The sequence below is a fragment of the Rissa tridactyla genome, chromosome 3, assembly GCF_028500815.1.
Source record: "Rissa tridactyla isolate bRisTri1 chromosome 3, bRisTri1.patW.cur.20221130, whole genome shotgun sequence".
Taxonomy (NCBI): Eukaryota; Metazoa; Chordata; class Aves; order Charadriiformes; family Laridae; genus Rissa; species Rissa tridactyla.
In genome coordinates this window covers 45432367-45445630 of record NC_071468.1, presented here as the reverse complement: position 1 = coordinate 45445630, position 13264 = coordinate 45432367, and the positions used below count along the sequence as shown (strand labels likewise).

Below are 13264 nucleotides of genomic sequence, written 5' to 3'. Positions count from 1 at the left end.
CATACCAGTAAGATGGATCAACCAGGGCACCTAGGAGCATATTTCATTGATAAGAGCACCAGTGCTATAGGTCTGCATCCTGTTTCTAGATATGGCTAACTTCTGAACTTCTGTTCTCATAACTGTTCTCGACATTTTTTTAACCTAGCAAAAAGGACAAGCTCTTCTGATTTATCTAAATAAAAGACATTATAGGTTCCTAACCATTCCACTTCTATTTTCTGCATCTGTTCCAGTTTAAGTTCCTGTTGTTGAGCACATATGTGCAGTTCTAGTCATCCAGTATTTCGTTTAAGGTCTTATGCTTTGTATGATTCTATTGATACTTTCCTATTTCTACTAAAAAAAAAAAAAGCCTTTTTGTTGTGCCTTTTAGAATTGCATGAGCAGGTTGTGCATGTGTAGCTGCTATTTTTGTTTTCTTTCAGTTAGCCAGAATAGCCAGCCTTCTTCCTTCACCTCTGCTTTAAAGCTGTAGGTTTTATGGTTGGTTCCTTCCAACTTTGCATGTTTTCTAGTATGATGATCTGGTTATCTTCAGAGTGAGCAGGATCTTCTGACTTTGCTGTCAGTTCTTGAAACACTCCTTGTCTTTTTACTATGATGGCACATCTGCATGTGAAGCAAGCGTGTTTCCTAGTGATGATTCCTTTTTATTCTGATAACTTGTCTCTTAAGATTTTCCTTCATGCAACTCGTGTGTGGAATTCTTTGATTAATGTTTATTCTGTCTGTATGATTAAACTTCCTAAACTGTATTCATGTCTGCTCAAGTCTGCTACCTTATCCCTTTCTAAGAAACCATCTATCAGGACAAAATGTGATTACTATGACATGAGCTATTTGTAATGTAACTCTGCTATAATTTTGCTGCTTTTTCTATGCCTAATTACTGTCCCTAATGACTGTCCGTAACTAGTTTTCTTCAAAAACTATTCTAAGATGACATTTAAGTTAAATTAACGTCTGTAGTTGAGTGAATACAATACAGTTGTTTTGAATATAAATAATGTTTACTTTTATTCTGGCATAGTGCAATAACTTTACAGATTTATAAAAATATTTCATAGTAGACTTACACTTTTTACAACAGTAGTCCTACTCTGAGTCATGGGGGTTTGACATCCTGAGGTCTGTTCCAACCTAAATTATTTCATAATTCTATGAGCTACTTCGTTCAGTGAGCGAGAATGAGTAATACTGGATTTCCAGGTTCTTTTTAGTTACATTAGATAACTTAAGCGTGTAACGTTTTTTTTCATCTGTATGGTTAAATAGCAGTATCGTTGTTAGGGATGCTGTTAGAATCCTTGTCTATGCTTGCTGCACTGTCAAAAGTTTCTTTAATCTTTAGGACACACGCAAAATCATATCCACCAATTTCAATACCACTTTACCACATAGCATTTGTATTTGTTAATTTTTCTCTCTGATTTAAGGATTATTTGGCTTTTATCTTCAACCTATTGATTTATATTTCATTGAATTATTGAAAATAAAGTGCAATAAGTTCTCTTCCCCAGCTGTAAATGGTTCTGGGCATTGCTGTCTCTTATATTCAAAGAGTGCCCAGCATGTGGCACCCTAACCTCTGCTGCTATGTTAATAAATTTCCCTTCCCCTTGATCTCATTGCAGAAATGTAGAGTCACGAAGGGAGGTGTGTTAAACTCAGAATTGAGTTGAAAATGGTGTAACTGGTAGGAAACATATGCAACCTTAAAATATTTAGTCAAATGTTTATTTCTGGCTGTAGCATGTGGAATGCTTGAATAACAGTCCAAGATGAAGTTTTAGGCTAGTTTGGCATAAAGTAGTCTTCTCATATGGAACTTAAACGTCTTCTCTTAGATTTTGATTCATTCTGAAATAGTCAGTCTCTGTTTTTGCTTTCGTCAAAATAAATGACGTGGACATATGATTTTCCTGTATTTCTGCATTCTTAAACTAATTCTGTTTTTTTGGTAGGTTTGAATTTATTTTCAAATAGGCTTTGTACTTTTAAATATTTTAGGCTGTGTTTGTCAGACTGATAGCACTAATGTAAGTATCAACTTTCTTCTTTGTGGAAAATAAAAAGTCTAAAAAGATGTTAAAGTAAACCAGAAAGTGGCTCTTGATGTTGTAGGTGTATTAATGGCAATTTAAGGGATTTGAAAAGGCAATTTAAGGGATCTGAAAAAGAAACAAGAGGGGGGCTGAGTGAATGGGGTAAGCACAGGATTGTAAAAGTGACTTCTCACAGGTTAGCAGCCAGCAAGGCGCGGGAAGCTGTGGAAATGGCAGAAGGATGCTATAGCGAAGGTTGCTAGGCTACTGCGGGGGAAGCACTTACGGAGCACTACTCAGCTATGCTGAGCATTTTTACTACCCAGCTGCTAAGTAATCTGTGTATAGTATTGCTGTTTTCCTGGCTACTGGCCGGAAAGGGAAGTTTGAACTGCTAAGAAACGTTGTCCCTTTGTAGGATGAAACTTGGCCACATGCCAGTTATTACCTTTTGCAAGACTGACTGTTTTTGGTTTCGGTCACATTGACTGACAAGGAATGTCAGGAATTCTGCTGAACATGTTTGAAATGGCATAGCAAACAATAGGTCTTTGATTCAAGTATAAAAGTATAAAAACTCTTGCATTAATTTAACTTGCTCTGGTGGTGCTAACTGGTGAGCTCTTGGTTTGTCTATACCATTTTTGCCTTCATTTCTCCTACTCTGTGTTAAGACACTTACTGACAATGGAATGAGGTTCTCTTTTTTTCATCTGGATTTGATGTCATTTTTGACATATTTTTACTGGTACAGATTGCACTCTTACAAATGATTTCTTGCAATTGCAAATGCAAGGTCATCGGTTTTTACTCTGTAAGGGATGGGGATTCTTCTTCTGCTTTTTTATTAATGGGTTCTCTGTACTGTGTTTTGCCATACATATAGTTGGAAAACACATGCATTTATGATTCTTCTTATTTGTAATTTAACCTTTGATCTTTGTCCCAGGAGATCATTTTAACAGAAAGTTAAAGCTAACAGTTACTGCAGCAGACAGTGACAGAGAAAATGAATATGGAATTAAAATCATGGTGTGTTAATACTGATCCCTTTGAATCTGTTGTCTGTCTTCTTGTGAGCTCTAACACAATAAACTAGTTCTCTTGTCTTTTATACTATTTTGTGCAGGTGTATTACAACTCTGACAATACTGTTGTGTTGTGAACAAGTCACAATGCAAGAGCAAAAAAAGATAATTTACTCTTAAACATCCATGAAGGTGCAGTGGATATAGCATAACGTGGATTTAATCAGAGTCCAGTGTCCTGTTGCAACCTGGGGACTCCCAAGCCAAGCTGACTTCCCTGGTATATAGCCTCCCAACTTGTGCTGATTTGCAGCCTGAGTATTTCGTGAATGTAAACCCACTTTTTTTGATATAAATGCTCTTTATGGAGTTGTATTCTCTGAATTTGTGTAGGTGCTTTTTAAATCTATGTAAAATAATAGTATTTGCATACTATGCCAAGAATTCCAAAATTCACCTACCTGTGTGTTGTGTGAACAACTGCCACGCGTTTGATTCTTACCTGCTAATTTTGCTCGATGTCCATTTCTTGTGTTGAGAAACTGTGAACAGTTGTTACCTGTAGCTTTCTTCATTCTGTAGGTGTTCATATAGATTCTGTTCTCAACTGTTTCTTTTCTTGGGGGAAGACTCCTTATTAACCATTCCTTGTAGCTCTGAACATGCTGTTTTGAGCTTCCTGGTTGTGTCCTTCTCTGTGCCGCTTTCAGTTCTGTTATATACTTTCTGAGATGAGTAGGAACCAGGATTGGGTGCAGTATTAAGGATGAGTTTTATACATTGACATAAGGTGTCCTGCTTTGTTTTCTAAGTCTTTTCTAAGAATTCTTAACACTTGTTTTTGTTTGACTACTGCTATTTTTATTACTGCAGAATCTTGTTCCAAAGGGAATAGCTTTTTCACAGCTGGTCATCATCTGTGGGGATGATAGAATTCTGGGCTTTCTTAAACTTATGTGCTTTACTTTACATGTCTTTACGGTGGATTTCTTGTGCTAGTTTAATATCTACTCACACAGTTGCATAAAGAACTCATGACACTGTAGATATTTCTTGCTTTTATAGCTTAGAATTATCAAAAACCTTTTTCGTGTTTATAAATATTGCAATAACACTTTCACAATTAGCTGTGGTGTACAAGTTGTATGTGAAATTTATAACAGGACTGGATATTTTGATTCCCGTTGCATTAATTTGCAAACTCAATCTTTTACAGTTTTGTTGCTAGAGAAGATGGAACATGATGACATTTGTAATAAAACTCTGAAGATTACAGACTTTGGTCTGGCTAGAGAGTGGCACAGAACAACCAAAATGAGTGCAGCGGGGACTTACGCATGGATGGCTCCAGAAGTTATCAAGTCCTCCATGTTTTCTAAAGGAAGTGATATTTGGAGGTAAGAAGTTTGTCTGCTGAAGACCATGTTCAATATAACTATATTGAGGTTTTTGAATGAATTTTTATTTGTATTTTTTTGGTGGTTTCCTAGGTTATTGGCTCAGCATATGGCAAGTATAGCTGTTCTAAGAAACATACTAATTTCTCAGCACTTACTTCATTTGACCTACCTTTAGTTATTAATGACTTGCAAACTGGGAGAGGGAAAATTACAGAAAAACTTTTTTTTTTTTTGAGAAAGCAAGATCTCATTAAGAGAAGCCTTTAAAATATCTATTGGTTAAGATACCTAAGCATTTGATCTGGAGTCTTAATATAAACAGCCATATACTCTTGATACGTTAACATATAATTGATCTTGTATTGGTATGTTTACTATATATCAGATGTTTGAAAAGTCTCATTCTACATAAAGAAATGTGACCAGCCAGTTATTACCTTTTATGTCTGATAAATAAAAATAAGCTGCAAACCAGAACATTGGCAAATGTTAACTTAAATTAGTGCTGTTTTTTAGGAATCTAGAATGTGATCATGTGTAAAAGTGAACATCAGATCTAAGCTTTTATGTTCTATAAAGATATAGAAAGATTTTGCTCTCAGTAACTGGAGCGAGAAGAGTGTGTTCAGCACAAAGTTGTTCTAACTTGCTCTCTAATTTTAAAGGTGAGGAACTCCCTATGTTAAATTTGTGAATTTCTCATTAAAGACATTATTGTGGATCATATGAGTAATATGGCTCTCAATACTGATGCATTTTTGAGTGGTGTACTGTGGGTTACAGTATTGTAGAAAAGTAATTTAAACTTTAGTTCTAATTTAGTTCTGTTTTGTGAATGGGGAAAAGCAGTGATTGCACAATAGGCTCTAAAAGCTGCTGTGCCTCACCCTGAGAAGTCTACATTTCCTTTCTTTTTGAAATGTTTTCTCTCCTAAGGAGGAGAAGGATCTAAGGTAGGGGAAGGAGGGGAGGACTTTAATCTGTTTTCTCATGCCTTCTTATGCATGTTCTGTGTTGTATAATTCTTAAATAGGGTCCTATTTTGCTTAGATGCCTGATATTCTACAGCATGAAGTAATACTTCTGGTATTCTCAGGATGATTCTATATCTGCACTACTGTTTTATGACATCCGTTTTTCTTGTGTCTGGAACTGATTTTCAGCATTTTGTTTACATCAGTCTGAGTCGATGCCCAGTTGAGAAACATCCTTGGCTTCATTCTTTTTTTCCATTCTTTCATCCTTTTTTCTTTATTTTTTTTTTTTCTTTTGCGGGGTGGAGGTTGGTGTAGGCGTTTCCCTAATCAGCTGTATTCCATGCTTAATTACAGGTCCTGTCCAGTCTTGTTGCTGTGATTTTAGGTATCTGAGGGGGTATGCTTTGGTGCAATTATTTTATATTCTGCTGCAACATTAGTTTACATTTTTGGAATCTACAGTATTTCTCTTCTTCGCCTTCTCTCCTGCACGCCTCTCTTGTAAAAATGTAAGTATTTAGCTCAATGATGGACATCTAACAGGAGAGGTTTTTAAGTGAAAGGCTGTGTTGTACAGTATATAGTTTAGACCGCCTTGGCTTCTAAAGATTTTCTGCTTACTGCACCTTGATCTATTCTGTTGCTTATCTTTACTCTTTCCTTAAAAGAAAAGCAAATAAAGAATACCCTGGTTATGTGAGTGGTTTTTGTTTTAAAAAGCATTTGGTTTACAAATTTAAGTATGGGTCTCTAAGACAAGAACACAGTATATTGCAGGCAAGTTCTAAACTTTAATTACACATACAGAGTGCTGAGTCTCCAAAAGAAGTCTGCAAATATCTTTTAAAAAAATAAAACAAAAAACAACAAAGGCAGTTGAGGCTGCTCAAGTATACTCCCACTTGCAACTAGTCTTCCAGAATCAGCCACTGCTCAGAAATGTTGTGGGAGTACTTTCGTGCAGAGCCTTCCAGGTTGCATGTTCTCCGGTGTCATCCTAGATAGCAGAACTGTACTTTCCAGGCCCTGCATATGTATCCTTCTGCTTCCCAAACCAGAGTTATAACTATGGCATTTATTACTCTTTGGCATATGCTTCCAAATTCCCAAACAAGACTTCTGCTCTTTCAGCCCTACGCTTCCATTGATCATCACACATTTCTTAGTGGTATGTCAGCCTTGGTTTTGTGCATGGAGCCTGAAAGTGCAAATATGCCCACAGATTTCCAAGTGCTGATGGTGTGCTTCAGCAGTGATCTTCACAGTAATGCGTGCCTCCAGCGTACAAGCTCTTGACAGGGCTAGGAAGCACTTTCTGTAGAGCAGAATTAGCACCTGCTTTTGCCTGGCACATCCATATAATTTTGAAGTGATTCATGTAGCCATGCTTAGTAACCTCTGCTGTAGATGGAGGATTGTAGAGTAAAATAAACTTTGAGAACTTTACCTTCATTTTGATCAGCTTTTAAAATATGTAAAAACAGCAAGTTATTACTGGAATGAAGAATAGTAAGGCTTAAATCACATTTGATGGCAGGAGAATAATTTTTAATAATGAAAATACTTAAAATTACATATTCCTGGAAGTGTATTAGTTTTTGTGGCTTAAAAATGTATAAATCAAGCATATTACGCCTTTTGTTTGCCTTTTGATGAAGATGGAAAAGAAGATAGCTTTTGCTGTTTTAAAAAAAGCTATTTCTTAGAAGCTCTGACTGTATATGTAGGACAACTGTATGTGGGTTGGTGAAATTTAATGCACAAAGTAGCTACTCCTGTAGTTGAGAGAGTTAATAAGTAGTTGTTGTTCTAGATAATGATAGATTATTACCTCCCAAAAACTCCAGCATGGCAGGACTAGAATGTCTTTAGTGTTCCTCCCCACGGTTTCCCCCCGACAGCGCTGGCTCTTGATATTAAGACTGCTTTCATTAAATGAGATGCTTTCAGGCTATTACTGTGTTGGTCTGTTTAAAAATTTTACAACCACCTTCTTGGCACTGTTGAAAGCTAGTTAGATTTAAGGGCTTGAATTGTAGATTTAACTAAAGCTAATAGTCTTACACAACTTTTATGAAAGATGACTTCTTTTTAGTTAAATTTATTGTTCTGCTTAACTTAGGAGTTCATGCTAAAACGTGCTTAAAATAGTCTGAACAAGGGAATTCCTTGAATTAAGAACGGTCTACGCTTGCTGAGAGAGCATGATGTTATTTTTATGCTTCCTCTAAGCACACGGATGAGATGTAGTTCAGTAGGATTCCTCCATCACACACAAAATGTGTATGTGCTGCAGGAAGTGTTGTACTCATTGTCAGAAGTACCACTGATTCAAAACAAAATTGGAATTCATTATTTTATCCTTCCTTGAGTATACAAGTAACTGCAGAGATTATACTGGAAAAAAATTGGGAGGAAATTATTAAGAAGCCCAAACTGTTTCCTTTTTATTCTATTTTCTGTTTTTTAGGAATAGACCGTATTCCTCAGCTTTTAATTAACTGTTAGCACAGGAAATCCATTAGCTTTCTAAGATTTTATGACAGGCAAAACTTCTTAGATAGATAACATAGATAAACAAAACACTGCTGATACTCATGTTCATATTGCATAGTTTGCTGTCTTATTTATTAAAGTGATGTTGTAAGGTCTTGTATAATGCTGAAAGACTTTTTCTCATTAAGGAGAGAGTGATAGAAGAACTTTAATAGTTTGTATTGTTCTCCTTGTCACATCTGCTGTAGTTGAGGTTGTATTTCTATTAGTAAAGGGTGTATAGTAAGGGAAGGGGTACATAGCCCTTACCTCCCCAGTGCTGTATGCATTTCTCCTCATGTAAGAGAGTTCAGTCCAGTTCTGCAAAACTTGCAGGCAGTTTCTTCACACACCTGGAAAGAAAGGGCAGAGTAATACTTTGTATTCTGTTTATTTTCCTGCTCACTTAACTATTCAAAAGCAGCAATAGACTGTCCTTTGTATCCTTGTTCTATGGATAGTGGTTCCCTGGCAGGAAGAGATGGCGGTGGGAACCGAACACAGTCATAAATCCACTTTAGGCTTACATTCTAAAATTCTTGCTTCCACAAAAATGACTGTGAAAACTATCCATTTCAGTGGTGGTGGAATAGCAGCTGTAGACTAACAGCAGTGATTGTGCTGTCTCAGCCTTTGTAGGAGCTTGGATCATTTGAGCAAGCCAAGCATTGGGCATACAGACCCAAAGAAGGTAAAAGCAACACCCAGCTATTCTTCTAAACTGGAGAACATAGCAGAAATTCTTATGATTAACGTTGCTGCAATAGGAATTCCTATGATTCCTGATTTCTGTACCTGACCCTAGGAAAACATCTCTTCATGCCACCACCTTTCACTGGAGACAGTGTTGTTTTGTTTAATGTTTTGGTTTTTTTTTTTCTAGTGTGGAGAAATTAGTTGTATGTGTGTAATTGTTTCTCAATCTTGTTGCATCTTCTGTGGGAAGTGAAAAGTTAACAGGCCTTTATATAACACACAAGGGATTAGAAATGCAAACTTCCAAATAAAGCTGATGCTTTTCTGGTATTTTTTTATTACTATTATTTTTAAAAAATCCAGCATGTACATCTAGGTAAATTGTTGTGAAATGTTTGGAAAGGGCCTGAATGCTCTGCTGAGTTTTTCTTTTTTTGTTTTGGTTGGTTGGTTTTTGGTGGGGAGAAGGTTGTTTGATTTCCTGTCATTCTTCTGATTTTAAGTGAGATTTACATGATACTAACATTTCTATAAAAGCGACTTCAGGCTACATTTTGAATAGGAGTGTGAGCCAGTCTCAGAGTTGCATCCAGTTTGGTTAATCGCTATTAGTGGAAAGGTGCAAGATGACTAAAGTAGAGCTGACTCTTTAAGACATTCACCTTTGACACAGGAAATCCACATGAATTTCAGTACATGGTTGGACAGATACTTTTTTGTTCTTGAGTAAACAATGTGTCAGTATTCAGAAAATAACTGTTAAAAAAATTACCTTTTGTAGTTATGGAGTGTTGCTGTGGGAACTGCTTACAGGAGAAGTTCCTTACCGTGGCATTGATGGCCTTGCTGTTGCTTACGGAGTTGCTGTCAATAAGCTTACTTTGCCCATTCCATCCACCTGCCCTGAACCATTTGCAAAACTAATGAAAGGTATCTATTTCATTTCTTCCTATGTATTTAAACAGTTATGTTTTGGGTGTATGTATCCTTACCTGTAACAGTCATAGGCTTGCAAAAGAAACACCTCATTTGATAATGTGCTGTGCTTTGTATTTCTTTACACGGCAATCTGGTGTTACAGACAGTCGAATGTGTTTCTGAGGAAGTCATACAGTATACTGTGTACTGCATAAGTTCTTCAGTAGTGACAGAGTACATTTTTTTGCTCTGGTTTTACTGATTTCCCTTTACACTCCAATTGCATTAATTTTCATAAACTCTGGGTTATATTACAGATCAATAAAAGATCGAGGTTAAAATCCCGAGGGGAAGAACTGCAAATGCCATTTTCCTTTCATTGTTTCTTCCTGAGTGTCAAAAATATTTTGGAAATACTTAAAAGAGAACTAAACATTGCTTGCAAATGGCTATTTCCTTGTGTTTAATGAATTTCTTTACCTTTTATATGTGCCTCTTCTGTGCAGTACTGCTAGTTTTGCTATTTCAGATCCTAAAGATAGAGGCGAAAAAAAATTGAATATTAATATAAAACAGACCTCTGAGTACAGGTAGGTAGTTGTCTCTTCTGTAAATGGAAAAGGAACTAGGGAAGCCTTGCAAGTAAAGGGAACACATTAGAACTTGAAGTACAGTAGCAAGTAACTTGAAATTCATGTAGTTCTTCAAAAAGTTCTATGTACTATTATAAACTGATGGGATTTTGATAAATTCTAGAATGCTGGGAGCAGGACCCTCATATCCGACCATCGTTTGCCTTAATTCTTGAACAGCTTACTGCCATTGAAGGGGCAGTTATGACTGAAATGCCTCAAGAGTCTTTCCATTCCATGCAAGATGACTGGAAATTGGAAATTCAGCAGATATTCAATGAATTGAGGACCAAGGAAAAAGTAAGTTGATTTTTCCAATTGCATGGCAGTGAAGGAAAGGTACGTGTGCATGTGCATTTATGTGATACAGCAGTTTTGAACTTTTGAATTGTGGCTTACCAATATAGTATTAGAAACCTGATTTAGTAGTGGAAATACACTTGAGGTGATAAACTACTTGAAAGAAAGGATTTACTCTCTCATAAAAACGTTATCAATTTAATATGCCTATTCTTGTTGGTGGATGTACTATTCTTAAATTCCATTAATATATTCCTGGACAGTATTTTAAGATGAACCTCTAACTGTCTTGCAGCAAACTTACCTTAGAAAAACGGTTTGAATACTGGCTTTCTCAAATTTCAGATAATGTTACATTTCCCCTTTCTTCCTTAACAAAAACAATAAACGGTTCTGTATGATGAAGTTATAACTAGATGTATTTCATTTGAAGTGAAAAGTTAAGTTTGACAGGAAGCATAATTTTATTGTAGTAAGTGAGGGTTATCATATAAATGGCTCATTTAAGAAGTACAGGCAGTGGAAAAGGAACATATCCATACCTGTCTCCCCAAAGAAAACAGCTTGTAGATCTGTAAATTTGGCACGTAGGCTCTTTTTAAAACATGTTGGTTTTTTCTTGGATATTTGAATACATCACTTAACAAACAAACCAGAGTTTATTTACCCTTTAGCTAAACTTTATAACCACTGCAAATTTTCAGCTGCTGCTGAACATTCTCCGGAGCTGTGTGAATGAAAAGCTTTTCATCCTGTTCTATGACTGTATCACGTGGCTTCTTTTCCAAAAATGGAAGAGTGCTTTTATCTCGCTTCTTCCTGAACAGGCTGATAATATTGATCTCTTTCAGTATTGCAGTTTTGGAAATCTTCTTGCCAAATACTAAGAAGATTGTTTAGGTCAAACCTGTACCCATGAACCTGCAAATCCAGTTTCTCTTGTTTATTATCCAGATTGCTGTCACTGATCATCTTTCCATATTCTCATATCATGATACATTTGTGCTAAATGAGTGCTCACTGTTATTTTTTTCACACTCGCTTTTAGTTACTTTAACTAGTTTTTAATCATCCTGAGGTTTATATTTTCTGTTAGACAACTTGATAAAGGTAACAGTTGGAATAGGCCATGTGTCCTCTTGAGTCCCTGGACCTGGGCTGTGTGCCTCTGTGGCTGTCAGATCTCTTCCTTTCCAGATGGGTTATAGTCCCTCTACAGAGAGTAGACTCTCCTTTTTACTTGTCGTGGGATCACCAGCCACTGTATTTACTTGCCACAGCGTGCCATTGGGCATAACTCTCTTTTCTGCCCCTCCAGCAACTGCTCAACCAACCATTTTCCCTTTTTTGCTCTGGGAGCAATTGTAACAGGCATTCCCATTCAGGTTGTTTTTTTTTCATTCTTTTTTTTATTTTCTTGAGGCATTAGAAGAGTGTGAGATATCCTATTGAAGAAAAATCTAACTAAATCAAATTTAGAATTAAATAAATCAGTGCAAAGCTTTGGGAAAAGAGATATTTTTGGTGTAAAACTGAGTTAAGTGTAATTAGGGAGTGGAAAAGATAAAATGAAATTTACTTCTCATATGCCAAAATAAACGCATCTCCAAAGGCATCTGCCCTAATTAGGTAAACTTGTTTAAGAATGAAAGCATGTAACTTTGACTTAGACAAGATTTTCATATGTATGGGCTTATTTAATTTGGCACATTAGATATTTTACTGTCAGGTACTAGGGAGAAAGTAGTGTCTATGAAGTATTTATGTAATAATAATAATAATAAACATAATAATAAACAACCCCCCCCTGCATGAAGTCTCATGCCCTCTAAAACAGGAATGTAGCTGGAGGAATTTCCTCAAGGGCTTGCTGTAAATGAGTGACGGTGACGCCCACTCCAAAAGATCACAATCTTCTTTTGACAAATGTTCTTGAGCACCTTAGAGAATTCTTGCCTACCTTCCTTACAATGGGTGTTTTAATTGTAGAGTGGTGTAGAAACATTGCATAACTAATTGGAGTAAGTCTGTTTTTAATTAGTTTATTTGGAAAAGTGTAAATACTTAATCTCTCAGTGAGGAAACACTATTACTTTTTCTAGACTGTGCCTTTTCAATACAGGCCCACAATTTTTGCCTTGTTACTGAGCTTTATGGAACCTGGATTTGAGGACAATGAGAGGTGGATAATCAACAGTGTCTCCTAATACATCTTTACTACTGTATTAATACAGTAATAAAGATCTATTTAAACTCTAAAGTACCTTTATTCTAAATTTGAATTCATGCAGCTTCTGCTTCCAACACTTGTTTTAGGTTGTCCAGTTTTGACTGGATGGGAGGAGGAAGAAAGTGAGAATTTGCAGAAATCTCTAAATTAAGTGATTAAATTTCTTTAAAGAAACACAAACAAAATCCCAAATGAAAACAAAAAACCAAACCCCAAAACCTTACTTGCTGGTGTGAAGACAGGCTCCTTTGGATTTCCAAGATGCAGAATTGCTTTTTGTGAAACTGTGTATGTTAAGCAGAGTGGATTTAAAAAAATAATAATAATTTTTTTTTCCAACTACCGTGTTGAAACAAGCTTACTCAGAATTAGCAAACCATATGAAATCGTCAATCATTTCAATTAAATTTGAAAACAATGATAAGCAGTGTGTGTGTGTATGCTATAGTTTTAAAGAAAAAGCAAGGATCTTTCTGAGGAACAGATACTTCTCACTGAAC

The 13264-nt window shown here is 36.1% G+C and overlaps 1 protein-coding gene across 1 annotated transcript in view; it reads left to right on the top strand.

Annotated features, from left to right (window-relative positions):
• Window positions 1-13264, top strand: part of MAP3K21 (mitogen-activated protein kinase kinase kinase 21) — a 44414-nt gene that overhangs the window by 14958 nt on the left and 16192 nt on the right. The window contains exons 2-4 of the mRNA XM_054196533.1: window positions 4293-4473; window positions 9466-9614; window positions 10359-10534. Coding sequence (XP_054052508.1) covers window positions 4293-4473; window positions 9466-9614; window positions 10359-10534 — 506 coding nt within the window. The remainder of the gene's footprint in view (window positions 1-4292; window positions 4474-9465; window positions 9615-10358; window positions 10535-13264) is intronic.